Source organism: Trematomus bernacchii, unplaced genomic scaffold, assembly GCF_902827165.1.
Source record: "Trematomus bernacchii unplaced genomic scaffold, fTreBer1.1, whole genome shotgun sequence".
Taxonomy (NCBI): domain Eukaryota; kingdom Metazoa; phylum Chordata; class Actinopteri; order Perciformes; family Nototheniidae; genus Trematomus; species Trematomus bernacchii.
The window spans coordinates 4,061,409-4,089,060 of record NW_022988050.1 but is presented as its reverse complement, the minus strand read 5'-3'; the positions used below and the strand labels follow the sequence as shown (position 1 = coordinate 4,089,060).

The following is a 27,652-nucleotide window of genomic DNA, read 5'->3' as shown; positions in this document are numbered from 1 at the left end:
TCAAATGTTCTCTGTTTTTGGAGGCAAATGAATAAACACAGCTTTATTCCCAAATTCCAGGTAACATGGTGTAATTAAATAATGTGATCATTTTAGGGGTAAAATATTTCTTTAATGCTTTGAGTTTATTTGTCTGTAATAGATCTTTTACAAGTTGGTTTCCATGATATTTTCCTTGGTGCTAATAGCTTCACGTTTTTCTACACATCATTTGTCAATCAAGCAGTAACAAAGCTCTATTTTCTCTTCCACTTTCTGTTCATAAGGTTTGCGTGGCACGCTTTTCTTGCTCTATTCATACATGGTGCTGATCAGTGCTTATACAAAACTTAATACCCAGTTCTTCTTCTGCTGTCAGAAACCAAAAACACAAGAATGTTTCTGGGAAAGAATTACCAACCCTATGTTTATAACTACTAATGGAAAAGTTCTCATGAACAAGAATCACTTTTCTGTTGTATCCATCAGTAATCGAGTAGCAGAAATGAACGGTTATTTATATGAAAATGTCACGGATTATTAATTTAAGGTCAGTTTGACTTTTCTTTTGGCAAAATGCTGTGCTAAATGTTTAGAAAATGCTCAAACAAAAGCTGATTGAGACGTTCTAACCCCGCTAATACTTATGTAATCACGTCTGAAAAGTTATGATTACAGACACGCACGCTCATGGTAACTTTTAATAAGAAATATCAGCATGTCTAGCTTGCCATACAAAAGCAAAGAGAAACAAATGTATGATTTGCCCAAAGCCTTTCTGGCTGTCACATAACATGTTTCTCTCTACCACACACACCACATAATATAATCACTTGACCAAGGCATTTATCTTGAACACACATATTTATATTTCACTTTATTATTTCACATTTGCAGTGAATATCTTTTAGCCTGATATTTTACTGGAAGCCTTACTGGACTCATTGCTAAAATAACAACAGTTCCCTTTACTTGTTGCTCAGGCAAATATTCAAATCAATAGCGGAGAGAAAGTGTTTCTTATCCTTTTGATCCTGAAGAAGGTAAAGAATCACTTCCAGATAATAAAAAAACGGCATCAGACAGAGCTGCCAACGCTCATAGCCGTGAAGATCTTTTGGTTAAAATGTCATGCCGAAAATCTCCCGCTGGCCGCCGCTCAGTTTTCCTTCTGCAGCCGACCCAAGCTGAAACCAAACACCATGGAGGTTAGAAATGGCACGATATCACGGCACACTTGCCCATGTTAGTTGCGCTAAGATGTCGAGCCATGCATCACATAATGGCAATACTTCACAGCGACTTGGTCACATTCCTTCAAACTGAAGTAACTCGACCTGCTGCTGCACCAAAGCGCTGACAGAAGGAGATCTGACAGGAGATCAGTCCTGAGATGTGTGTCCACGTGTGCAAATTGTTTCCTCATCTTCCATTTCCTGCAATATCTTGCTGTGTGATGTTCTCTCTCACACACACACACACACACACACACACACACACACACACACACACACACACACACACACACACACACACACACACACACACACCCCCCTGACAGTGCAATTTGTCCTTATCAAAGCTCACGATCAGGTGGTAAACAGTTTATCTCCCTCCCTCACAAAGGCCCCAGATGTGACGGAAATGAAAGTTAACGTCCGAAAAGCCACCGCTGAGCGTCTGGCTCCATGATTGATCGGAGCAATTCCACAGCCTTCTAGGAGCTGTCATTTTCCTTCAAATCAGGCCTTGTTCACTTATTTTATCTCCCATCTCCCTTGATTTGATATAACCGCCATCTTCTCTTCCTCCAGAACTCCAATTTATCTCACCATGACTCACGAGGAGCCTTCAAACCTTTGTCTTTTTTCTTTTACCGCAGAGTCCCTGATTTTTGCCCTCCTCCGTGTTTTATCTCCATGTGTCAGGGTCAAGAAAGAGGTCAGAGGTGCGGTGTGGCTGAGCAATAAAATACAGGTGTTTTTCTAAGAGGCGAGACAGGAGTGGGGGGTAGCCGCGCAGGCTCTGAGATGACAAACAGGCCGTGTCTGTTTCGAATGAGACGTGTTCTGTGGACGGGTGTCTATACACACTCTGTGGAGTATATGAGGAGGTGTAACTGCCTCCATCACCACCCACACACAGAAAGCTGCAGGGTGCCAGCTCTCCAGTTCAAATGCCCAGGAACCAGCCTCTCCGCGGGCCCTTTACAGTGTCACGAGCATTAGCAGCCAGCAAAATGAAAAAAACATGGCAATCCCCACATGGCCTGGCTGCAGTATATGAGCTCCTCAAAAGTACAAGGTTTTTATGTGAGTCCAAGCCGTACAGCTGTTATCCGTTTGACCACAAGGAGCATTGATAAAAGGCATTCAAAAGGAGGCCATGGTCCATTTGAAGCAGCACGGGCCAACATAAACCACATTGGCAGTTTGTCATATTATGTCCAATATCTTTTTAAAGCAGGGCATGAGGATCTAGATAACACTGCGAACAGAAAGTGTTACACAACCCAACCTTAGGGTCATTTTAGGTTAGGAATGTGGTGCCTGGCCTATAGCAGCATAAACATGTGATCCTTATTATCTCGATTTTTTCTTTTTGCCCATGAAATGCACAATTTTGACATTTTTATGTATTTTCACAGTTAAAAAGCCACGAAACATGTCTTACTGATACAAATGTCCAACAAAGGGCACAAATAACACCCCTATTTGAATGTGCAATGCTACTGTCAACAACAGCAGACAAAAAGCAGTCCTCAACAGTGCTTTATCCCATATGCACGCACAGGCACAGAGCAACGCGAATCAGTTAAACTGAGCCTGTCAAAGGACTACAAATCCCTACGCACTGCCTGTCACGTCTGGCAGTCGCAAAGGCTTGAAAAGTCATCAACCTCCTGAGGACGCTTTTTACTGCTTCTAAACTGGCCCGAGCCCCTGCACATAAAACTTCAGAAAAGCAGTTCAAGGAGGAGATCTGGGGGTGGAGATTGACACCAGCACCCCCGTCCCCATCCTGCCTCTTACAGCCCGTTCAGATCTGTGCTGGCTGTTTACGGAACAATGTGCACGGACAATAAACTACGATGTCTTAACGGCCTATGATTGTTTAGACGGCAAGTGAGAACTCCTAACATTACTCACATCTTGTTCGTAGTCAGAGGATTGAGTTGATAGCTTGTGCTGTTCGTCATCATGTCTCTGCAGGCATGACAGACCGACTACAGACTTCTATCAGATAAAATAACGGGGGGGGGTTAGTCCCACATGAGCTTTGGACAAATTATTTAACAGAAAAGGAGAGGGGAACAAACTACAGGAATGACAGATTAGTAGTTCAGAAAATGCCAGAAAATTGATATGTTGATCAGTGTTTCCAAGAGAAGTAAAGAAACCAGAAAGTATTCAAAATCTGAGATTAGTACCTGTTAACAGCTCTTGTGGATGAGATGATGTGGTTGGCACAGAGCATCAGACACACAGCAGGGGGACTCTTGTTGATTTGACCTCTGCCATCCTGCCATATGCAGATGTGTATTCCCTTTAAGTCAGACAGGAACTCTTACCAAGTGCCACCAAAGCTTGAGTTTCCTCAAAGCTTGAGTTTTGCACGGACGCTGAAGCATCAGATTTACGTCTCTGTGCACAGCTTCAAACAGAGCGCAGGCACTCTGACACCTGTGGACCGCTTTGGCCTTGCCGGGAAAAAGGCAAACGTGTTTCTGAAGATCTGAGCCGCCGTTAATCCCTTTCCCCACCCCGCAGCCAGACACACACGATCACTCCTGGGTCAGTTTCAGCCATTTAAACCCTCCCTTTGCCCAGTCAACAGGTGGTAAGGTCTTTAGCCTCTCCTCTGTTGTAGCAGCGAACAAAATTTCCGGCACAAATAAACACATTCACAGTTCCATCAAGTGGTGGGAAGAAAAAGCGTGACATGTTAGCAGCTGCCTTCCTCTGGCAAGCCCTGTAACAAACTGTTGGGTTACAGGGTTTTTCCCCAAAGTGTAATTTTGGCCTTTCTTGTCTTTTCCTTGATACGTTTGGACAATTAAAGCTATCGTGTTACGTTTGAGTCACTCCCTTCATTCATTTTGCACTAGCCTGCGCCTGTTTTCCAAACACTAACATTGCAAACAAGGCAGAATGTTCCCCTTGCATTTCCTTGCTTTGTTTTATTTCTGGCAGCACGTCGGTAGATAAGATATGAGAGGATACTTTTCTGTCCTCGGACTTGTTTTGTTTTGCACAGAAAGTGTCACATTCGAAGTGAAACTAATCAGTCACACCCCTGCAGACCACTCAGCGAGATGTAAAAGTCTTACATTTGTTTTGATATGTCACTGATGTGTTTGTCTGGCTGGACTGCTGTGAAATGTTAAGTATGCGTTTATTACTCAAAGAACAAATGTGTGTTTATTTAGTGGAGTCGGAGTAGACACAGTTTGGTTAGATTCACTGTTGTTTATGCTGCTCAGCACACCAGAGGCTCTGTTTGGACTACACTGACACGCTGTCTCTATCCCTGTTCCTCTCAGATCCTCCACTTCACATTTCACTCTCCAAAGTGTTGCTTCATCCTATCTATCATCTAGTAAAGCTCTCTTAGGCTTCACCAACACGCCAGCTCTTTCATTTAACACCTCTTTAAATACAAAAAAACCTCACCTTGCTCAAGGGGAATTTAATAAATTGCCCAGAACCAGCAAAAGTCATAAAATGCGAGGTGACCGGAGCATTTTTTTGTTGCTGTTGGCTTTCGCTGGGCATCGACTGAACGTTTGGGAAGTGATGAACGGCAGCATGTGTCACCTGGCAGGAACCAGACAGCGGTTAGGGAGCGGAAATGAGCAGAGAGGAGAGAGGAGGGCACAGTGGTCTCCTCTCTGTCTCCTGACAATTTCAAACACGCTTTTTTAAATGAATTTCTCTTTTCGCACAAACAAACAAATGTTCCCAGTTTCAAGGAACCCAAAGCATCGAAACAGACGCTGAAGCCCCGAACCAAACATTTAGTCATACCGCTTATCTGTTGTCTGCTGCAAAATCATTAGAGACAACATTTAAAGCAATGCTTCAAACTTTGTGTCACCTTGGAAGAAAATGTTTTTGTTCCTTTTTACCCAGTAACATGCATATCTTTCATAACCGAGAAATAGTCATAAAAGTGAGTCATTTTGTTCAAATGTTTAAAACAAATCAACATCTAATGTATGTTCTCTCTCCCTTCCTTCTTGTATCACACCCCCTCTCTTCCTCACACCTAACCCCCCCCCACCCCCTCCCCCACCCCAGCCTGTGACTGCCACCCTGTGGGCGCAGCCGGCAAGACGTGCAACCAGACCACCGGTCAGTGCCCCTGCAAGGACGGCGTCACCGGCATCACCTGCAACCGCTGCGCCAAGGGCTACCAGCAGAGCCGCTCGCCTGTGGCCCCCTGCATCAGTGAGTGACACACACACACACACACACACACACGCACACACACATGCACACACACACACACACACACACACACACACACACACACACACACACACACACACACACACACACACACGCACACACGTACTGCATTCAGCTTAATAATGTAATCATCCTGGCAGTGAGTCAATGCATAAAACTGCAAAACACTGGCACACCCCTTTTTTAAAGAACACAATAGAAGAGGCATAATGGATTGTTACAAAAGAGTAGAGAAATACACATAAAGCAGAACATACTCAAAGCAGTAAGATTACAGATCATAATTGAAAGCACACGTCCCTGTAGCCGAAAGTCATTCTGACTTCATGAAAGGCACACCCAACCCACACAATCCCTGTATATACAGTACACTGTGGGTTTGCATAGCCACTGAAATGCTCTAATGTCATTCAGAGCAGCCCAAAACATGTGTGCAACGGGCCTAGAGACAAAGTCAGATCTTTGTGGAGAGCTGGTAGTGTGAGAACTCATGAGTTGGTTATTGCTGTTTCACTTGCTGTCGATGATATAGTGTGTGTAGTTTGCATGTCAACTACATCAGCTTTTTAATTTCCTGTGACAAACGCGAATGTGTGCGCGTGGGGGTTATGAAATTTGCCAGTGGCCCGGCACATGCGGGCATGTGTAATCGAGGGCAACTTTCCACCACACTGTGTGCCAGGCGGTACGGGCACAGGCTGCACACACTCACAAGAAAAAGCTCCACCAAAGCAAAGCGCCGCCCAGCGCCGCACCAATCTCCGCCACGCTGTGCCACATGCTGCCGTGCTGCTTCTCTCACATGCCGCTCCAGAGCAGATGGCGGACGGGCGAGAAGACGAAAACAACTGTGGTCATGCATGGCAGACCCCACTCAGCTGAGTGCCACTGAACCATCCCAGTGAGAACAAGAAGAATTGTGTATGTGCGTTTTAAGTACATGCGCCCATTTGGATCCATTACGAATAGAGTTAATGACAACTGTGTGTGTCAATATGGCCTCACGGTGGGCAATCTTACTTCCTTTGAGGCTCCCGGACCCCAAGACAGAAGACAAGCCCATTAAGCAGCCAATTAGTATGATGGCAGCAACCCTCATCTGAATGATCCTTTCATCATCTGTCTGTCTTCACAAGATGTGACCATGGGGGCACGCGGACTCAAAGTGGCTTCGAGCAGCTGCGCCTGCCTTCACAAAGCTCTGTGCCCTTGTTTGTTTTTGTTGGCGGGGTGTCCATAATTTCAGAGAGACAACTGCTGCTTTTCCCTCAAAACAGCTTTCCAACAAACCCCCCCTCGTCCTGCCAACACACTCCCACTCGCTTGGTTCAAACCTTCAACCTCCAAATCCAATCAAAAGCAGATCCTCTGGGTGGATGCTAAGCCGGCGTTCCAGTAACTCTGTTTACGGTCCAAGCAGAGGGCCCGTTGTTAGCATTAGCATTTGTATTGGAAAGTTGCATACGATTAAAATTGAAGTCCTGGAGGAATTCCACAAGGCACTTCTGAGAGGAGCCAGCGGGCACAGCGAGGGCGGGCTGCATCTGTCTCAAGGCGATCCAACCAAAATTGCCCCCTTGCCATCCGTCCATCTGTCTTGTATGGAGATTACATAGCTGTGTTAACCCCACATCTGTTAGGGGAGGACGAGACTAATCTAGTGCAGCCACCTTTCTATTTCAACCTCAAAGAATCAACCCCTGCCTCAGATGTGTGCCGACTTTGAATGGATTGACTTCTCCAAACTGGATTACTGGGAGAATTTGTGATGCATCCTCTGAGTTTGGCTCTTAAACTTACATTTGCTCCTCTGATCTCCATTGGGTCTTCCACTTTCTCAGGATTTTCAAACATATTCTTTCAAAATGACAGTGAAACCACCATGTTAGTCTGTGGAATGCATGGTTTATTTAAGCCTGTCTTCCCTCTCACCACCAATAAGTATCCCCGTCAGTCTGCCAGTGTTTATCTGGCATGTCTATCTGCACTGTCCCATGTAGTAGTCACAATACAAACCTACTGTATGACAACCTCGGTATTTAGTCCTGTTGACCTTGGTGAACTCATACACCTTTTACTTCTTCTCAACACTAATTTCTCCCTATTTTGTGGGCTTATTGATATTTTCAAAAAGGTTTTCCATGCCAACACTTCGGAGCAACTTTTTAATGATTTCAGTTTTACTTCTTGAATCACACATGCACTTTAAAGCAGGCATTGAGCAGAATCTAAACGACCCTACTTGAAAGGCATGAATGTACATTTTAAGCAGCAAAATAACTTTGTGTTTCTTTTGTGTGTGTGTTTCAGAAATCCCGGTGGTCAACCCCACAGTTGTGGTGAGCAGCACAGAGGAACCAGCAGGTTAGTATTCGCTCTCTGCACCTCGCCCATGAGCACCACTGCTTTTATGAGAGGAACAAAAACACATTTTTTTAATATTTCTGGAACCGAGTTTTAAGGTGTGGAATAAATATTAATGAAGGGTGGGTCTCCGCTTTTGAAGTTCGGCAAAGAGAACGAGTGCACTGGGACCTGCAGACTTTTTCCATTGTCTTAAAATCCCGTGTCCTTGGCACAGTATCCCCCAAAACCGCTAACCTCAAGTTAGTGGAGCCTCGCTGTGCTCTCTCTGTAACTGCAGCTAAAAGCCAAGGCCGCTAGATAGGCAGCAGAGGTGATTAGTTAAAGTTTAGCTGGGAGATATATTGGAAGGGGGAGTTTTGAGGCGTGAAAAAGTGTTGGCAAGAGGCTGAGGGGAAATTTGTTCAGTCTCTCCCTCGAACTGTCCAATTTGCGCTCCGGTCAATTACCCTGCCCTTATTTTTCCTTCTGTGGCTATTTGATTTGAAGGGTGGTGTTGATTTGGAAATGTTGATTCATTAGGGAGTTTATAGAATATATCATCACTCAGGCTGCAGATCATCTAACACACACACACACTCACACACACACACTCACACTCACACTCACACTCACACTCACACTCACACTCACACTCACACACTCACACACCCGCATACACACACACACTTTACAGCATCAGCATGTCATTTTATTATTCTTGTATCTTCTCTCTTCTCTAAAGTTTATTTTGTCAGTAGATCTCTGCTCATAACACTCTTAACTTCCTACATTTCATATACAGTTTGAGTTATAGGGTAATGCGGTCTATAATGGCTGATACAAACTTAAATTTACTGGAAAATATTGAAGTTGAATGCCAAACTTGGTCACAGTCGCTGCACATTACATAGGCCGATATTATAAAGAGAAAACCCTATTAAATTGATATAGAATTTATACTGAACATTAGTTTGACAGTTCAGAAAATATGCCTATTTTACTACTGCCAAGAGTTGAATGTGAGTATTTTTACCCTTCTCATGTGCATAAATAAATATAATAAATTGGCTTATTTAAATGAGCTTGAATCAGTTCAACACAAAGACTGGAAACAGGAAAAACCCAGGAGGAGAACCTTGATAGGCGAGCAGTTACAGCACATGCAATATAACCACAGCGTTTAGTAATACTATATTTCAATAATACAACTTTTTATATCATATTTTCAGATTTTTTTTATCAGCCTCAACCCTATGAACTTATACCATTTTGATGGTAGAAGGCCCAGTACAATGTGACCTCACAAAATGCATTTTTGGCCATAACTGAAGAATTGACATGCTAAAAATGACTATTTTACATACACATCTAATAGGACAAATTATGAAGCGATAACACACATCAATATAAGCTGCACTACTGTGTGTCAGAGGCATACTGTGAGGAAGTAATTCTAGTTTCTTATTTTAGACTTCTCACATTCTGTTTCCGCTCATTGTTTGGGCCTTTGAACTTTTTCAAAAAAACATACACAGTCTTTTCTTGTGTGTACTTCTTCCCTGGGAAAATGTTACAGGGTCCTGAAACACAAGAGTTCTTGATCACCAATTCACCTCAGGTGCCACCAAACACCCCAGAGCATTTCCCCCAATCCTTGTCCAAACCCAAGGCCCCAAAAAAAAGTTTTTGTGTTAGGGGCGGTGGGTGCAATTTGTCCTTGTCATGGCACAGTGAGAGGGGCTGAAGGGAACGAGGGCATCGAGAGCCCCACAGCCAATAGTGAGTGTTTTCAGTGGGCCGGTCTTCTGGGTCAACGGGCGATTCACCGAGTGCTTTTCCAGGTGAACAGCCAGCAGTAAGTGGCTCTTCATTCATGGGAAAACACACACTGTCTCCCAGCCACTGATACCTTCAGGCCAGCCCCCCACACACACACACACACACACATTGGCAGTGCACTAATGAAATCCATGCACAACTCATACAAATGCATGCCTGTCACAGTTGCATGCACACTTACATGATAATGATCTGCACATGAAACCACAAGCTCACTTATAATGAAAAAGACCCTAAGCAAGCTATGATATTTAACATCATCTATTTCAAGTATGTGAGCATCACAAATCCATCCACACCTACACCTCTGAACCCGTCCACATCTACACCTCCAATCATCGTTTTTTTTTTAAAGCCACCCTGTCTCTGAGTTATTGGAAGCTGCCATCTGCTCTCTCTTTCTCCCTTTCCTTCCTTGTCTCTCCTCTCTCTCACTCTGGCTAATAAAATCTCCAGCACTCTGATATACAGCCAAGCCTCCTGGACATTTTTATGGGCTCCTTGGTCCCCTGTTTCTTTCTCCTGCTGCACTCCTTCCATTGCTCCATCCGTCCTCCCCCCCCAGAAAATGAACGATGAAACACCCCGACTCTCATGCAACCCCAAAAATGTAATTCCTCTCTCTCACGGCTGCTTTTTTTTTCTAATTGGGGCATTTCACTTTAAGCTATTTTATTTGGTTTGCTTTGGGAAGCAACATGACTGAATGGTTTTCCTCTTGAAGGCAATGAGCGGCCTGACCGCAGATACCAGTCCAGCATGTGGGTTTTCAGTTTTATGCCCCCACATTCCCAGCCAGCAGAATGGTCAGGTTTTTGTACCCCTTTCACTTAAACTGACAAAAACCATGTTGACTATCTTGGCAATTGTTTTAATATTTGTGTGTCCTCCTCATAGTTTTGCAATTGAAATAAGTGGATCTAATGTTCTACGGTTCATAAAACCTAATGTCATGTGCAGTAGAGCCTGGCTAATGATTAAAAGGGTCTATTTCTTTTTCTTGTCACATCTCCAGTGGCAGTAGTTACCATGAGCACAATTTAAAAACACTTGTTATTGATTTCTAACAATAACATCTGCTTTTGAAAGTTCATTAAGTTTGGCCTGTCTTCTTAGTTCTGCATTCTCTTTGCTTTAAGCTCATGGAAAATGCATTTCGAGATCACAAAGAAGCACAGCTTGACGATGACAAAATTAATTTCAAGATTGCTTGAAAAAAACTTGGGAAAAGATGCATGCATGTGATCTTTCCGACTAAACCTATCTCCAACTTTCTTGGTCTAAAGGAAAGGTTGTCATTTGTTATTCAGGTAGAAAGTAAACTTCGGCCAAATTGTAAAATTATGTGAAGTAGTAGCTTCCTGACCTTGGTTTGCCTGAAAAATCTGAGCGTTACTGTTTCCACTGCAGTTTCCATATTCACGTGACGGTTTAAAGAAGTGTCAACCTCCAAAAGATGCATGACAACCAAACCAAGGCTGTTTTAAGACAGTCAAGAAAAGATCGGAGATTGTTCCCTGAGCCAAGAGGTCTATTTTAACTGTCACGATGGTAATTATAACACCTCATCACGGCGGCTCCTCCCTGATTGGTCAGTGGAGGTCATCTGTCCGGTGTGTGGTCTCCGTCGTCACGCTGGCAGCCAAGGTCTATTCACATGCATCCAACCATGACCTGCCTCCACCACGCTCTGTCTTTTCTCAGACCCCCGAAAACATGTCAAACCGAACACTTTACTATACTCTGGTGTGTTTCAACGTGCGTCCCGGCACCGGCTGCTGCAGCAGTTTGATGTGTGATTCGTCAGAAGTTTTATTTTAGCACCCAACAACCAAACCAAGCTCAACATTATCCAACCTTTAGCCCTGTCAGTGAATATATATTATTGTGAGGGCAAGTGGGGATATAAGCGTGCTCGAGTTAAGTAGACATTTAATCCAAAAAGTAGCTTTGATTTTGTGTTTTCATAGTAATAATGCATTCTAAGTTTCTTAATATATTTACTGTGTACAGAATGCCACTGTACATGTTCAATGCATTTGTGGAACTGTTTATTGTTCTACAATAAATCAAACAGCTGGCCAAAAAAAATGTGCAAATCTCTATCGTTTGTTTTATTGTAAGTTTTAACATCAGCGTTCAGAAAATATTGCTTGTGACTTACATTTTAGACTCAAGGAGATTAAGGCTACGGTCGCATATAATATAATACTGCACAGAATTGTACAGAATGACAAAGTACTGTAAGAAGTGTAATGGTAATATAACAGTGGTATGAAATACAGCAATTACTATATCCTTTTTGTTAAAATACTGTTAATTCGACAATAATCTTCTTACAGTCAAAATCAAATCAAGTTTTATTTATAAAGCACATTTAAAAGCGATTATTGGTCGAGCCAAAGTGCTGGACATGTAATAAAAACACATTACTGCAATCACAATAAAAGACAATAAATTACAACAGATATATATATTAAAAGAAAGTGCACATAATGTGTTTATTTCACAAACGTGGCATGTGTCCATGTGAAAGCCACCTGGTGATTGCTTTTGTTTTAGCTGTATTGTTTCTTGGTGGTTTCACAGCACATAACAGTTTACAGTGTTTTTTCAAACTAACTTTACACATGTGCTGATTCTGCTACAAAAGCATCACATAATGCTTTATGACAGCCAACCTTATGACAACAATTCCAATTTCAAGTGTGTAAGTGTCCCGTTATGTGTGTAATTTGAGTGTCAGTGAGTATTCTTACAGCCTGCTAGAGTAAATATGTTTTGTCCTTGTCTTTTTTCAGATTGTGAGTCGTATTGTAAACCAGTGAAGGGCAACCTGAAGATCAACATGAAGAAATATTGCAAAAAGGATTATGGTAAGAAAATGTAATTTAACACAGCCATAATTAAGAGACATACTGTGTTGGGACTGTTGACCTGAGGGTGTCTTTTTATGAATGTGTCCTCAGCGGTGCAGGTGAACGTGCTGGATATGGAGACGGTCGGGGACTGGGCCAAGTTCTCAGTTAACCTGGTGTCTGTGTACAAGAGCCGCGGAGAGCCCCTGAAGCGAGGCGACAACATCCTGTGGGTCCACATGAAGGACCTGGCCTGCAAGTGTCCCAAGATCCAGATGAGCAAACGGTTCTTGGTGATGGGCGGCAGCGACGGCGGGACGGGCACAGGGACGGGTCCCGGGGTCGGGCCTGGGGGCGGGGCCACCAGTCCAGGGGGGGAGCGCATTGGCCTAATGGCTGATAAGAACAGCCTGGTGATCCAGTGGAGGGACGTTTGGACGAGACGTCTGAGGAAGTTCCAGCGCAAAGAGAAGAAGGGGAAGTGCAGCAAAGCGTGATGGGACAGAAGTGTTCATCCCTACCTCCATCACCCACCTTCATGAACCCTTACCCAGCAACTCTGTCTCCTCCCCCGTCTCCCACCATCACGGGAACACTGCACATTAGAAAGACTGCATGTACCCTTCCTGTTTTTAAGGACCACGTTTTGTGTATATTGTATAATTATTTTCCTTTTTATTTGTCAAGGTTTGTCTTTGTTGTGTCTTTTGTTTTGTCTAATTGGTTTGCCTTCAAAAGGGACCATTAAAAAGGGTATGAAGTGTAGACAAAAACAGACGCTATTCCCTCCCTCGACGACGACAGCGGAAATGTCCACTCGTCCCCCGACGACGACCCTCTGACCCTCAGCCTCCGCTTCCTGTCAAGACCCGACTGTCTCCTGCCACTTTGTTTGACGTATGAAAATACCACATTTCACACTCTGAGGATTTTATTCAACAGTGTTTGTCACTGACTGATCTCAGCAACAAAACAGGCTGCATACCCTCAGCTTGGCCTCCTCACGTTTCATTGTTGGAACAACTCGGATCAGTTCGAACTGGATCACCTGACAACCTTCCAACGTTTGCTGTTAAAATGTTAGACCTACTTGCTAAAGGTCTCTGCAGTAACTCCTACAGACTGTAACTATGAAACTGTGCAGGGACGTTTTCCACAGCAAACCTCAGTCGCACCACCACTGCTGCTGCAACCAGACAGCCCTCACAGAACGAACTGCTCGTGTAGGCTCTTGTATCTGCAAGTATTCAACGCCACAGCTCATAGTAGAGTTTATATTCTTCGTGTGGCTACTTGTATCTCATCCATCCATATCACAGCCATATCCTTGTTTGAGATATATCCTTTTGTTTCATTTAAGCAGAACAAACCCTGTTTGCATGTGTGAGTCACATTCCAGGCCTCCGGGGCTGTGCCTCTTCACCACTAGTCCCTCTCATGAGTGGTTTATAAAGTCATGCATCACCATCATGACTCATGGCTTGTCACATTTTTCTGGAAGAAAGATTAAGCGTTGTGGACAAATGGCTGGAATTTCAGAACAATCCCAATATTTCCGAGGAGACTTTTTCTTTGCTTTATGGATAATGTCTTCCGCTCGGTAGTGGCCTTCCAGATGTTGTTGTGTAACCATTGTCATTTATTTGTATTTAAATGTCTGAACATTTGGACTGGCAGGCTCTTGTTTGCCGAAATAAGAGATTGAAACGAGAGTTCCTTTTCATGCAGTAAAAAGAAAACAGTTGGATAAACAACATAATCGTGTTTTTCTCTAGTGTATTTTGACAAAATGAATGAGGCTGGAAAGGTTTTAGTGCTCACTGATTGTATTATGACATGTGAGGATCATATTTCATTCCTCATGTGCTTTGTTATGTTTGCATGTTTGTGGTTTTTGCTGGTCCATCAAAACCTTACAGTGAGCCGAGCAAGACCTAAACTAAAAATGAGCATCCAAAGGAAAACTTCCCAAGTCATCTTCCCCCCCCACTTGCCTACCCTTACACAGACCCTGTCATCCTTTGCCAAATAAGCGTAGTCAGCTTTTCAATTCAATTAAGAGGCTATAGATGTCAGGACCAACGAAAACCACAGAGAGACCGTCTGGTTGCTCTCAAGCTTTTTATCTGCCTTTTGCTGTTATTTCATTTTGTAAAGCACATTAGAATTGATTTAAATAGAGTACAAGATAAACACAGTTTTGAGGGGCGCATCAAGCTAGCGTAGCAGTGAGTGTGCGGACAGACCTGTCATGCTAGCGAGTGGTTACGCTCCCCTTGCTGCGGCCGTAAGTTTGGTTTGTGATTCTTCCAAAAGTGTCTCTTCTCTCTTCTGTGTCAGCCCCCCCAAACTCTTTTTTTTTAAAACCCATTTTGCATGTTGTGTATTCAGTGTCTCAGATAAGTGACAGCGCAGAACGAGGCTGCCAAACCCCCCCCCCCTCAGTGGTTTACTGTACCGCGCTGGAGCTCTTGTTTTCACGTCTTCCGAGAATGTATGTCAAACTGTGAAGAACACGCTCACTCGTGTACGGTCTGATTGTGAAGTGTTTATGAAATGTATGTTACAAAGAATGTGGACGCCATGACAGTCAATGCTATTATACACTTTGAACGGGATGTTGCTCAAGGATGGTTGATCTTTATGCTTATCTGTCTGTTTTTATAATGACACATTTCATCTAATCCAAAAACAAAACCCTTAACCAAAATGAATTTACCCACAGTGATTGTGTGGTGTGACAAAAGAGCAAAGAACACAAAAAGACAACAAGTTTGGTAACACTTATCTAAAAACATCAACATTATAACCACACTTGCAATGTGTTATATGTTTATACCACTGTATACTTTTGGTTATAAGCACTCGTAAAATGGACAATGAGTTAAACAATTACCATCATGTATGACCTAATAAGTCACTTATAATTACTGATATGGTCAACTATCATAATACTTTATAATAGCTGGTCACATTTTTGTATGCATAATCCTAATATATTATAATTCCCATTTATGTAATACATACATTTTGTATGCTTTTTACATGTTATAGGTTACTCTTAAGGTTAACTTAAAGTAAAGATGAAACAAGATAATTAAACATAGACAAGAACAACATTTCTTACATTAATTATATTTCTTACCTAAAGCAAATAATGACCACCTACAGAAACGTGTTATCTCCTTATATGCATTATATTATTAAGTGTTATGATGGTTGACATATAGATTCTTATAAAATGTATTATATTTATATTTTTGAGTGCTTAAAACTATAATGAAACAGTGCTATTAGCAGATTATAAAGCATGTTTTTAATGCATTATAGATGTGGGAGTCATAGAAAGTGTTACCAAAAGCTCTGACAGCACTATGCCCAGGGCACAATTCCCACCGTTGGAATTTTGCAAAAATGCAGAACCAAACAGTCAATTATTTGTGTGTTGGCTGTCCGCAGTGGGCCGTCAGACAGGTGGTGTTACAGTAGCACCAGTCTCCTCGCCCCGGTATGTGAGTTCGGCGTGACACTTTATGATTGATGGTCAGAGTGCGTGTCCAGGAGGCCTCTCTGGCTCTCCAGCACCCAACACACTTGCAAAGAAATCGCGGTGTCCTCGAATCTGGACTTTCTTTCATGCACAAAATCCTTCTTTCCTTTTTCTATTGGCTCTGTTTTCCTTTTCTCAAGTGCCCACCCTGAATGTTAGAATAAAGATAAGAAGTAAAAAGTGAGCCAGATGTTGTTCGGGGGGTGGAAGCGAAGTCTTGTGAAAGTTTTTTTTAGTGAGCCTCATAGGGAGAGCCGTCCTGTTGTTTCACGTTAACAAGCCCAGCAGCTTGGCAGTGGAACTGAGGCCATAACGGCTTTGCTTTGTTTCCCCCCCCCTCTTCACAGCATTTATAGCATTCACAGGTGTGTGTGTGTGTGTGTGTGTGTGTGTGTGTGTGTATGTGTGTGTGTGTCTAATTAACCTTACACGAGTAAACAAGTGATGAACTGGAGGTGAGAGAGCTCTCAGTTGACGGAGCTCAGAGCTCCTCAGCTTGGCCACTGTTTAATGTTTGACGAGTCTGAACAGCTTATGATGAAGAAATATAATTTACATTTCCCCTGGCCTGATTCCCAATTTTTTTGTTTTGGTTCACTTCCATCATGTCTTGTTTAATGAGTCATTTTAAATGTTGTAAATATACTGAACTGCCTCTGCCATTCATGTTTGTCTGTTGTGAAAGCGTCACTTGGCCCCGGATGACTCACTGTATGGATGTACAAACCAGATGATGTTATATGGATGTGGAAACCAGAAACATATGCTTTTGTGATCACGGCCAGAAGATGTGGTTTGGATATTACACAGAATTTATTATTTTTATGGTTTTATGTTGTTTCCAGACAACAACTGCCCTATCGCTAATGACTTTGCGGAGAACTTAGTGCAAATGTGACGCGGGTTAATCCGACCCTCTGCTTTTCCCGTAGAGTCACGGACAGGATCTGACACGACAACCCACCACTTTCATTCATCTCCCGGGAATATTGCTTCACTCACACATACATCGTCCACCTATCACTCTTTGGGAACAAAGGGATTCTTCCCTCAGTGCAGTCCTGCTCTTCTGCTATATCAAAGTCTTCCTTGTACATTTTTCCTCTGAGGCAATGAACCACTGACTTTTTAATCTAAATGATACAAAAATAAATTATTAGTTAATGAGCTGTGTGTTGTGTTGATCATGTGTCTCTATAATTGCAGTCATTAGACTGAGCTGTGGAAATAATGTCAGATTGATATGTGTGTGTTTCCCATTGGAAAGTATGTTCGCATACAGTGGGCATGCTTCAGTGTGTTTCCACTCACAGGGGGAGACTGGGGTCTGGAGGGGGGAGAGGACCAGGTAACAGTCTGCAGTAACAGAGCAAGGGCCAAGCTCTGTAAATAAACAGCGTGTACCTCGCCTCTGAGGGAAACCCAACTCCAGAGTCAGGTCCAAAGCAGGAAACTCCTTCCTCTCGCTTTCTCCCTCACCTATACAGTCTCCTCTCTTCCACCCTCTAACCAAACAGGCTAGCTCCATCCATCCTGCTGAAGGTCATTTACAGGAAAGCCACCATTTATCATCTCTCTCCCCAGGCATGGCCATCAAGGCTTTGAGAATAGAGGTAGCTGAAATTGTCAGGAGACACACACACACACACACACACACACGGTTTCTTTTTTCTTTCTTTACTTTTATGAAGTTAAGCCCCTCACCTGAACCCAGATACAAACCATGGAAAGTGTAACTACTGTACATTGTCCCTATATACAATCATCAGCTTCAGCATTGATCTGCATTATCTGACTTATCTTAACTCAAATACTCACCAGAAGATATTTCCATTAATACCTGTCCCTTGAGTTTTCAGATTGTAGGATAAAGAGATATCAAAACTTCTGCCAGCGTTGTCAAGTTGCAACCAAACAAATAACTATTTTGTAAATGTAGTTGCCTCTCTTTATCATGCCACGTTTAAGTGAACCTTGGCTGGTCGTCCTATCCCCAAAGTCTCTCAATCCAGTAGGTTACCTTTCCATCCATTAAGAGGCCTTTTTCCACACTCTATGTATTAAAGGATATATTAAACAGCATTTACTTGCTTTACGATTGGGATTACGCCTCTGCACCTGTATATTAATATCAACAACAGGCTTTGAAACCCGTTTTTTCACACCTTTTAACTTTATCCCTTTTGTTTCTCTTTCTGTCCCTGCCAACAACATGGCTTTCTCCCTAATCCACCTTTTATAAATGTGTAATAGGCTCCACAAAGACTTGAGGAACTTTCCTTGTGATTGTTATCAGAGATATCTATAATAACAACAAATGGCAGGAGAGAATCATATTGATTATTGTCGGCTTCCTGTGTGAAATTCAAGTGTGTTTGGAAAACTTGAGCCTGGAGTGACTCGTCTGGGGGAAAAGCTTAATCTTAGAAAAGAGCAAAGCGGATCTGGCCAAATACTGTCCATTCTTCCCCCTCCCCATCTTACTGACAATCACACATCCACACCACCCAGCGGCAGGCGAGGGGGGGGGCTTACCAATCGTGCTTTCATAAGCTGCCAAAGCGGCTTCATTGGCTTTAAATGGAGCCTCATTACCACTGTGCTTCAAAGCTCAACAACGGCATTTTCCAGCATGGGGTCTTGGTGTGTGTGTGTGTGTGTGTGTAGGTCTGTTTCTTAAATCTTCTCTTTTTCACTTTTCATTTGAATGATCTCTATGACTTATTTCCTCTATTTTTATTTCTTCTTTTTCTTTTCCCCCTTGGAGACAGCGAGTGCATGTGTGAATATCTGAATGTATCTGTGAACACTCATGTATGCTTGTCTGTGAGTCTGTGAGTGTGTGTGGGTCACCAAGCTCTAACCCCCACTGAAAACCGCAAAAAATGTGGCGAGAAATCTGTGTGGACCCAGATCATAAATATTCAGTGGTGAAGGTCTGATCTCTCTCTCTGCTGCATGTCTTTTCTCTGAGTGAAACCAGCTGCCGACTGGAGAGACACCACTCCCTCTGGAACTGACAACATGCGTGACAATGACCACACCTCTGCTCGCACATCTGTCATCCTTCAATCTTTTCCATTTTTCCATCTAACCTTAAAATAGCACATGTTCAATGCCTCCAAAAGGAAATGTCTTCTTCTCACTTTCAAACCCATCCAATCTTCTAACCCACAAATAGGCCAATCACATTCATGGTCAATTTTCCAGACACAAACACACAGTGTCGAGAATTGTAAGGGTCTGCTGTCACACAAAACTGGGATTCACTGTTCCTTTGTTGCTCTTTTTTATTGGAGAAACAAACTTTATTGGGCCAGTGAGTGATTGAGAATGAGTGAGGAATAGGGGGGTAATTTAAAACCAGTGTGGTCCCTGATAGGAGCATTGTGCAGCACAAGCCGCTCCTAATCCGCCCCTCAGCTTTGTGTTTGATTGGGTACTGTTGAAAATGGGGATGAGCCTGCCTCTTCAAAGCCTGTAACATAAGAGGAATGTGTGTGTGTGTGTGTGTGTGTGTGTGTGCGTGCGTGTGTGTGCTGCCCATGTATTAAGGTGATCACAAAAAGCGGATTGTGTGCAGATGGACAAATAGAAATTACACCGTTAGATTTTGCTTAAGCCCCTTTGTGAGTCGTCTCACTTATTACGGCACATTTGAATAGCTTTCCTTCAAGACTTACAATCCTGGCTTTAGGGGTAAGTAATTATTAAACATTCACTTCAATGTGGGCTCTAACACTTTTAATGAATGTATTGAAAAACACACTTTCAATATGTTGCAGGGTTGTATTTGGCAAAGAATCGTCCAATCGGATCATGGTGGGCTACTGTGGGATCAGGCCTGGGGCACGCATTACGGTTCAGGATAAAGGTTGGATACCGAAATCAGAGAACGTCTTGGCTTTTGATTTGGCCAAAGTCTTAGGAGAGAGGTATGTCTAAAAGATAATTCACCTTGCACTCTTCAAAAGCTGGCCTGGATGACGGATGGAGAGGACTTTAAGGTCACTGGTTAGATCCGATGTAAAGAGTCAATTTATCATCTATACAGGAGGAACGCTTCATCAAACGAGGACAGCTGACAGAGCAACGTATGATGAGTCTCACATTTTATAGGAGAAAAGTATTTTTGAATTAATAGATTTCCGAGAGCATTATTCATTTACATTTTTACAAGTGACGACAGACTGATTGGTGAACATGTGCAATTTGAGGAGTATCCATTCTGAATTGGCTTTGAGTCCAATCGGCCGCGTCAGCCAAAGATTTGATTAAATATGCATAATTCAGAGGTGAACTGGGGGCTGTGTTTAAAAGAATTCTGACTCATTTTTTGGAATACATATACACAGTTTCTAAAGCGACAGAGAAAGACATGTTGCAAAGTCCTATCGAGCAAGGGAGCAATGATGTTGACGATATGTCTGTAAGCATTTATTCAAAAAAACTGTGGTTCTAGACAGAATTTCTCAAAACAAATCTCAGATCAGACCCAGGTTTAATGAAAAAACTGTCATTTTTAACTAAAACTAGCTTCGAATGTATCTTTTCTCTATTCAGCAGTCAGAGGTGGGAAGTAATGGAGTACAAATACTTTGTTACTGTACTTAAGTAGATTTTTCTGGTATCAGTACTTTACTCCACTACGACTTTTTACTTTTACTTCTTACATTTTTAACATAAATACCTGTACTTTCTACTTCTTACATTTTCAAAACAGGTTTGTTACTTTAGTTTGAATGTGTGTTTGGTGGCGTGATCATTATTATTTAGAGTCATTGCGTGCCTATTGATTTTAACACGATCTGTGTATCCATCATTTCCTGGTCTTCTCTAAAGAAGAGGGACCAATGAAAACGTTGTCATGTTGCCGTTGTTCAGCATCGAAACATTCATTAGCTAACAATGACATTATTGTTCTATTAATATAAAGGGAGGTCAGTTACTCTTTAAAACAGATGGTAGTTATGGGTACTTTTTACTTAAGTACATTTCAAAGCCCATACTTCTTTCTCTTGAGAAAATAAGTTTAGTCAGTACTTCTACTTTTACCAGAGTATTTTTAAACACGAGTATCTGTACTTCTACTTGAGTAAAGGATGTGTGTACCATCTCTGGCAACGGTCCATTTCTCGGTAATAAAAAAATTGATTTAGTAATAATGCTCCTCTTTCCTCAAGGCTCAGGCCCTCTTTCAGCTCCTCACCCCAGGCCATACTGTACCGTACTGCGTCAGGCCGGGCCGATCCACTTCAGGCCCCATCTGGTGGCATTTAGCGCCAGCTTCCCCGCCTCTGCACTGATCTCCGGTCCACATTAACTGCCCTAATTTGTCTGCCAAAGCCCACTCTGATTGCTACCATGTGATGCTATGTGAAAGGTGAGGGATGCCTACTTATCTGTGAAGAGGGACAGAGAGAATGGGGAGAGTGGGGGTTTAAAAAGGAAAGGGGCAAGCAAGGTTAGGGAAAGAGGTTGAGAGAAAAAAGGAAAGTGATTAGAGAATGCCATGGAGAACAGAGACCACATGACAGCATGGGAACGCTGGATGGGTTAGCGGTTGAGACGACTCATGAAATGTGTTAAAAGTGAACTTTGTGGTTTTGTGGAGACAGTAGCTTCCCCCCCAGAGACGACAGCGAAGAGTCCAGAGTGAGATGTCATCAAGCCCCACAGTTCAGCGGGACTTCAGTTGTCAAGCTTCGATGCAGGCCCACATTATCCCCCAGTGAAAATAAAAAAGATTCCATTCTGAGACTTTTTATTTTCCTCTGAGTCCACTTCTCATGTAAAGGACCAGAAATTCTGCAAGCTGGCGGGAATTGTGGTCGTTGTCAGCATTGTGACAGTTAGACAAGTGAAGATCTATAGTGCTTGGACGGGGCTTGAGGAGCTTCTTCTTGTCATGGAGCTGACTGGTCTCCTTAAAATTACGATGATTACAAAACTGCATTGTCAATAACGTTCTGAGAGAAACCATTTTACATTTCTAAATTTGGGCTATTAGCATGCTAACATTTGCTAATTAGAACAGAGAACCACTTTTGGAATTGGCATGTTAGTGTTAGTCCGAATAGTATTGACAAATCACATTTGACTTTTTGTGTACATTTTATTCTGTATAATTAGAAATCACTTTGTGAATGCAGAATCTCTAGGCAACAGGACAAGGCTTTGGTAGTGTAGGTAGTAGTGGTTCTAGTCTGAATAGTGTTAACCAATCACATTGGACCTGGCTTTTGTTGAATTGAGAAAAACAATCTGTGTCAAGAGCAAAGGAGGCAAAACACATTGCCGCAAATGCAATTTCAGAACCCATTGAGCATAGTTTGACAACAATTCATTACATTATTTTCCTAAAATTAGCTATTAAGTTGGCTTCTTGTCATCAATGAGCAACGCAGGAAGACTTTGGCCAGATATCCCCTACTGTGGAAACCCTGAGATATATTGGCAGTTTTTCCCATGGGCTAATCGTCATCAGGGTTTAGGATGGGACAAATAATTGAATTGATGAGTGCCAATACTTTGAAAATGACTTAATTTCAAACTTAACAGTAAATGTATTCTCTCCAGAGTTGAATTAAGCCATGACAAGACACCATCTTCTCCCCATGTTCCACAGGCAAAGATATATCCATCTGACTCCAGATTGACATCAACAGGCATGTGACAGACTTTCCATATCTTCACCAGAGTCAACCTGCTCTTGGCTTCTCTTTTGAAGCCTCAGCTGATGCGTGACTCAACTGCAGCTGCTCACCAGGACGTGATTCTGCCAGGAAGACCCCCTTCCCCGAGACCCATCACAGGTAACGACAGCTCCTCCATCATTATTCCTCCAACATGTCTAAATGGGCCATGGATATTTGAACTTAAATGTGTTGATGTAGTATTAAAAATAGTCAGAAAGTGAAAGACTTGAACCATGGTGCTTTTTCTATTGCTTTTTGACATTCAATCACTCAATGGCCCAATAAATACTTGTCATTTACAGACTTGGTAACTCTTAAAAACCAATGTCAAACTGTGCTGCTTCCCCGGAGAAAATAGTGCCCCGTCACTTCAGAGCACTCGCACAAAATGAGTTTCAATTCATCCCAAATAAGTCTTCAAAATAAAACAAATTATGTTCAATTACACGAACACCACCTCAACCCTAAATTATCGATTAAGGGAGATAGTGTGGTTGGATTTCGAGGAAGGATATTTTGAAGAGGAAGGCTTCCTAAGGGGGAGAGGGGCACCCTTCCTCCCCCCCGTCCACCAGAGGAAGTTCTGGACAACCAGGGCCTTGTGTCTGCCAGGGAAAGCAGGAATCAGGCTCTTGGTTCAACAACACAGGCACCTGTGAAAATATGGGCAGCACACCACGTATCAAACCAAATAAACTCACCTTGGCGTGGAGCAAGGGCACGCTCTGATGACAGATGCCACTCGGCAGCCACGCCCGCAGGCCAATAAAACACCTCGCTAGCGTGATGGTAGGGCTGAGGACTAGATCTGGTTTTCGTGCCATAGAGGCTTCATTTGTGTAACATTGCGTGCTTATAAATTCTGGTTGAAGCACAAATGAATGGCAAACAAAGGTTAAACTGTGTGGAAGGTTCTGATCTGCAAAAAAAAAGCATATAGAGACTATTCTAGGAATAACAACCTCAGCAGTTGCAAAACATCAAACTACACATACAAGGAGCAACAGAGGCAGTCATTTTAATAAAGGCGAAATTCCTACGAGTGTGTGTCACAGTTCAGTGGCTTGCTGAGCTGTGTAGGACCCAGGGCTTGACATGGTTGTGTAAAACCAGAGGAAACCACACTTCCCGTCCTCTACTCCTGTTTCTTGAGCGGTTATGGCTGATGCCAAGCTACGGCCAGGGCAACACAAGCATCGCTTCATGTGGTATAACCAGAAAGACATCACGATTTACTTTGGCACACTAACCTCAGAATTACCAAGCCGACTGAGACCCTTAGGTGCTCAAAGACACAGGCGACATTTTAGGCAAGGGTCATCCTGGCATTAACTAAATTACTAACCCTAACCCTATTTCTGTTTTATTTTTCTCTTGACAGGAAGAACAGTCCTATTGGTTTGAATGTTGATGAGCTTTGGATTGTTGCGACGTGTTGGTAAGTCGTTGTTTTTGCGAGCATTTGTTTCAGTGGCAGAAACAAGTGAATGGAAAAACAATCCATACCAGTGAAATTGGCCAGATAATCATAACCACTCGCTGCATAACCAGACATAAATCCTTTCCTCTTTAAAATACGGTACATTTCAGCCTCAGGGAAACCGGACTGAAAAGTATTACACAAATGATTTCCATCATAATGTTCAGTGAACCTGTTTATAACTTTTTAAACAGATTATGGTTATTTTTACCTTACAGTTTCCATTATGTAAGAATGTCATATTTGGATAATTTTACCATATGAGCTTGTTTTGATGAAGTTCGTCTAGGAATGTAAACGTATTTAGCCTCACTAAAGCAATTTATAACTGAAATTAAGATGGGATGAAAATGTTTGCTTTGAAGTTTCCGTCCAAAGGACCGGCAAAAAATACATTTGTACATTCTTTTTTTATGAAAAGCAGGTGTTCAAACCGTTCCACACAACACAAGCAATGATATTGTGAGATATGGGACTGTCAGTAAGGAGCAATAGAGAGGACCTTTGAGTAATGCTCCACCTGAATGTGCACCTGTCCGAGCGATCCAAGAAACCCGAGATTGGGATGGGGGCAGGGAACACCCCACCGAAGTGATTGTGAAAGAGCCAGATGTGTGGAGTTTTTTTGTATATTTCAACAGACTTTTGTGTGTTTTTGTCTGCTCAACACACCATCTTTTAAGCAGCGAGACTCTATATATATTTTCTCTCATTCCTCATGCTTTGAAAAGTCAACACTGATGTTCATATATGAAGGATAGGATGTTTACATAGCCCACTGACAAAAGCAGGCCATTTTGCAGAAAGATAAAGCAGCTTTGAGCATAATCAAAAACACAGCAGACCTGAACGCAGCATCATGAAGAAGCACTTAACTCCTGAATCCAACCATATCCGCTCTGCTGCAGCACTAGAAACCTACAAATGACAGTTATCTCTGGGGTCGAAGGTCAGGAGGCAGGGGGGCTATGTGTGCCACGGTGCCATGACAAAGTTATGATTATTATTTCAAGGTTGAGGTGAGGATAGGGTTATTGGGGGAAAGGGAGTGGGGCCGCCGTACCACACAAAAAGCATGCATAATAACAACCAGGTGAGAGGGCTTCGTAAGCTCGCTGGAATGCAAACGACTCCTGAAGCTCTGTGTGATTGCAAATATAAGAAACGGGATTAAAAGTGAGCAAGAATAGAAATGGGATTTTGTTTATGTCTTCTTGTTGTAAACACCATAGTTGACCTTCACGAAAATGCCAAATTTGTAGTTGAGTGCAGACGGTCACAAGCCAAACGGACTATTTTAAACAAAATCTGTTTGTTTTACGCCAGAAACACCATCAATCTCTGGCAGCCCTAACCTGTTTTAATCTCCCTTTATTCTCTTTCAACAAATCTTAGTCAGTCAGTCGAGGGCGACGTTAGTTGGGAGTCAATTACAAGACACCTTCTGAAAAGTCCCTGAAGACCTGTTGGTTTGTGGTGTGAACAGCGGTATCGCGTTACACATTTAAAGTGCGCTGCAATAAGCTGACGGTCATTAGAAGGTGTTGAGCTACAATATGGCTAACACCAGTCCTACAATAATCACTGTGGTTATGACTTTTCAGCGGCGGTTAGCACGGCCTACTGTGGAGTTTGATCGACTCAAGCGCTTTGGAGTGAATTCATGTTGACTTGGAGCCATTTGGAGTTTACTTCGAAAATATATGGACCTGAATCATTATTTGTGGGTGGATAATTTGAAACAGATTTGTGACATGTCTCATCTGAAAGATTTCCTTTGACATGCATGTTTGTTTTGCTCTGAGGTTTAGCCAACACAAGAGTGAAGGGAGTTTAGAGAATGAGAAAATGTGTGTTTGAGAATTTCACAATCTTACTTTTATTGCTTTTTCAAGGCAAAATAAATGTTGCGTTGTTAAACAGTTCAAAACTGCGAAATGATTCCCTCTGAATTCCCATTAATGTTAAATTAAGGAGAACTCCAGAAGAGTAAAGTACTCCCACAGTACTACTTTTTTTTTGCATGTAAAACTTTGATATGACTTCTTCCTGTTTGTTATTGATGCACACTTTTGATTCCAAACAAAAGATGATCTGTACACTCACTGTCATTTTCCAGGTTACTATATTTATACTTCTCAGTGTAATGCAAGCATCCTTTCATTTTTTCATTCTTTTTTTAACTGCCACCATCTGCTTTTAATTAAGGGGCCATCTGGATACCCCCACCTCATACGCCCCATCCCCTCAAAAGATGGAAAGTTACACATGTGTGCAGCGCTCACTTTTATACCTGAGAGGTGAGCTCTTTCAGAGAATAAGGGTGGCTACACATTGCAGAATATGTCAAAATGAATAAGCATTTTAAGAAATGTGTATGCAATAAACATTGATTAATAAGCTACTGTTGATGTCAGCCAAACGGTTGTTCTTCAGGGAGGAATTTGACCTTTGTAAACTAGCAAATTGGTAGAGACCCAAAACAGAGCTAAAAACACAATTGGATTTTTATTTTTAACACATCAACTCCAGGTGAATAATATAGTTGCTTCATAATTGCTTGACGTGTAAATAAAATAAACTGTTTAAAAAGAGTCTAGAGAATACCATCTCCTAGAATTTGCCACAAGAGGAGGTATAGTTAAATAGATTCTATCAAATCCCCTATGGTGTCAGTTTTGCTTTAAAGTGCAGCTATCATGCTATTTTTAGGCAAGAGCATAGGTCTCAGATATATAAAAAAATATATAAAAAACATGTCAATGAAGTGTTTTGCTCAAAATACCAAACAGATCACCCATTCTAACCATGCCTCATATCACTCTATTTCACTTCCTGTTTCAAAAGTGCTGATTTGGGGTATAAAGCTTTAAAAAAAAAAAAAAAATGATAAAAAACAAAAGGAGGGGGCGGAGCTCATGTGGGAGATTCTACCGGCAAATACTGCCGTGTTGAAACGCCATATCATGGATTATTTCTGAAACAGTATGGAGCTCAAAGGCTTTCTCTCTTGCCGGTTATACCACAAGGTGAGTTCCTTTTTATTTCCTGCTTCTTCACACACATGATCTCTCCTGTAGGCAGGTTAGCTCTGAGTGTTAGCGATGCTAATATAAACATGCGCCGACCATATTACGTCCAAAACAGTCGGGCATTGTTTCTGATAGCAACGTTTCTGATAGGGCCGTGGGTGTAAAGCCAGCCTACATTTCCGATATTACGTCATATCGGACGCAAATCTGGAACAGCTCCGTTGTAGCCCCGTTTTTAGAGATTTGGGTACGGAGGAAAAGAGAGAGGGATTTATTTTCTGACGCTGCGTGAGTTCCCTGACACACCGGGGACACATATTTATGTATAAAAGACATCAAAAAGTGCATTTTGCATGATAGGTCCCCTTTAAATATGCATCGAGTGAATAATCAAAATTG

General features: G+C 42.3%; 1 protein-coding gene across 2 annotated transcripts in view; it reads left to right on the top strand.

Moving 5' to 3' along the window:
- ntn2 (netrin 2) overlaps positions 1–17,210 on the top strand; it is a 43,120-nt gene extending 25,910 nt beyond the window's left edge. For both annotated transcript variants that reach the window (XM_034120181.1, XM_034120180.1), the window contains exons 4-7: positions 5,280–5,429; positions 7,761–7,814; positions 12,437–12,511; positions 12,605–17,210. In XM_034120181.1, coding sequence (XP_033976072.1) covers positions 5,280–5,429; positions 7,761–7,814; positions 12,437–12,511; positions 12,605–12,990 — 665 coding nt within the window. In that variant the 3' untranslated portion in view covers positions 12,991–17,210. The remainder of the gene's footprint in view (positions 1–5,279; positions 5,430–7,760; positions 7,815–12,436; positions 12,512–12,604) is intronic.
- Positions 17,211–27,652: the final 10,442 nt, after the last annotated feature.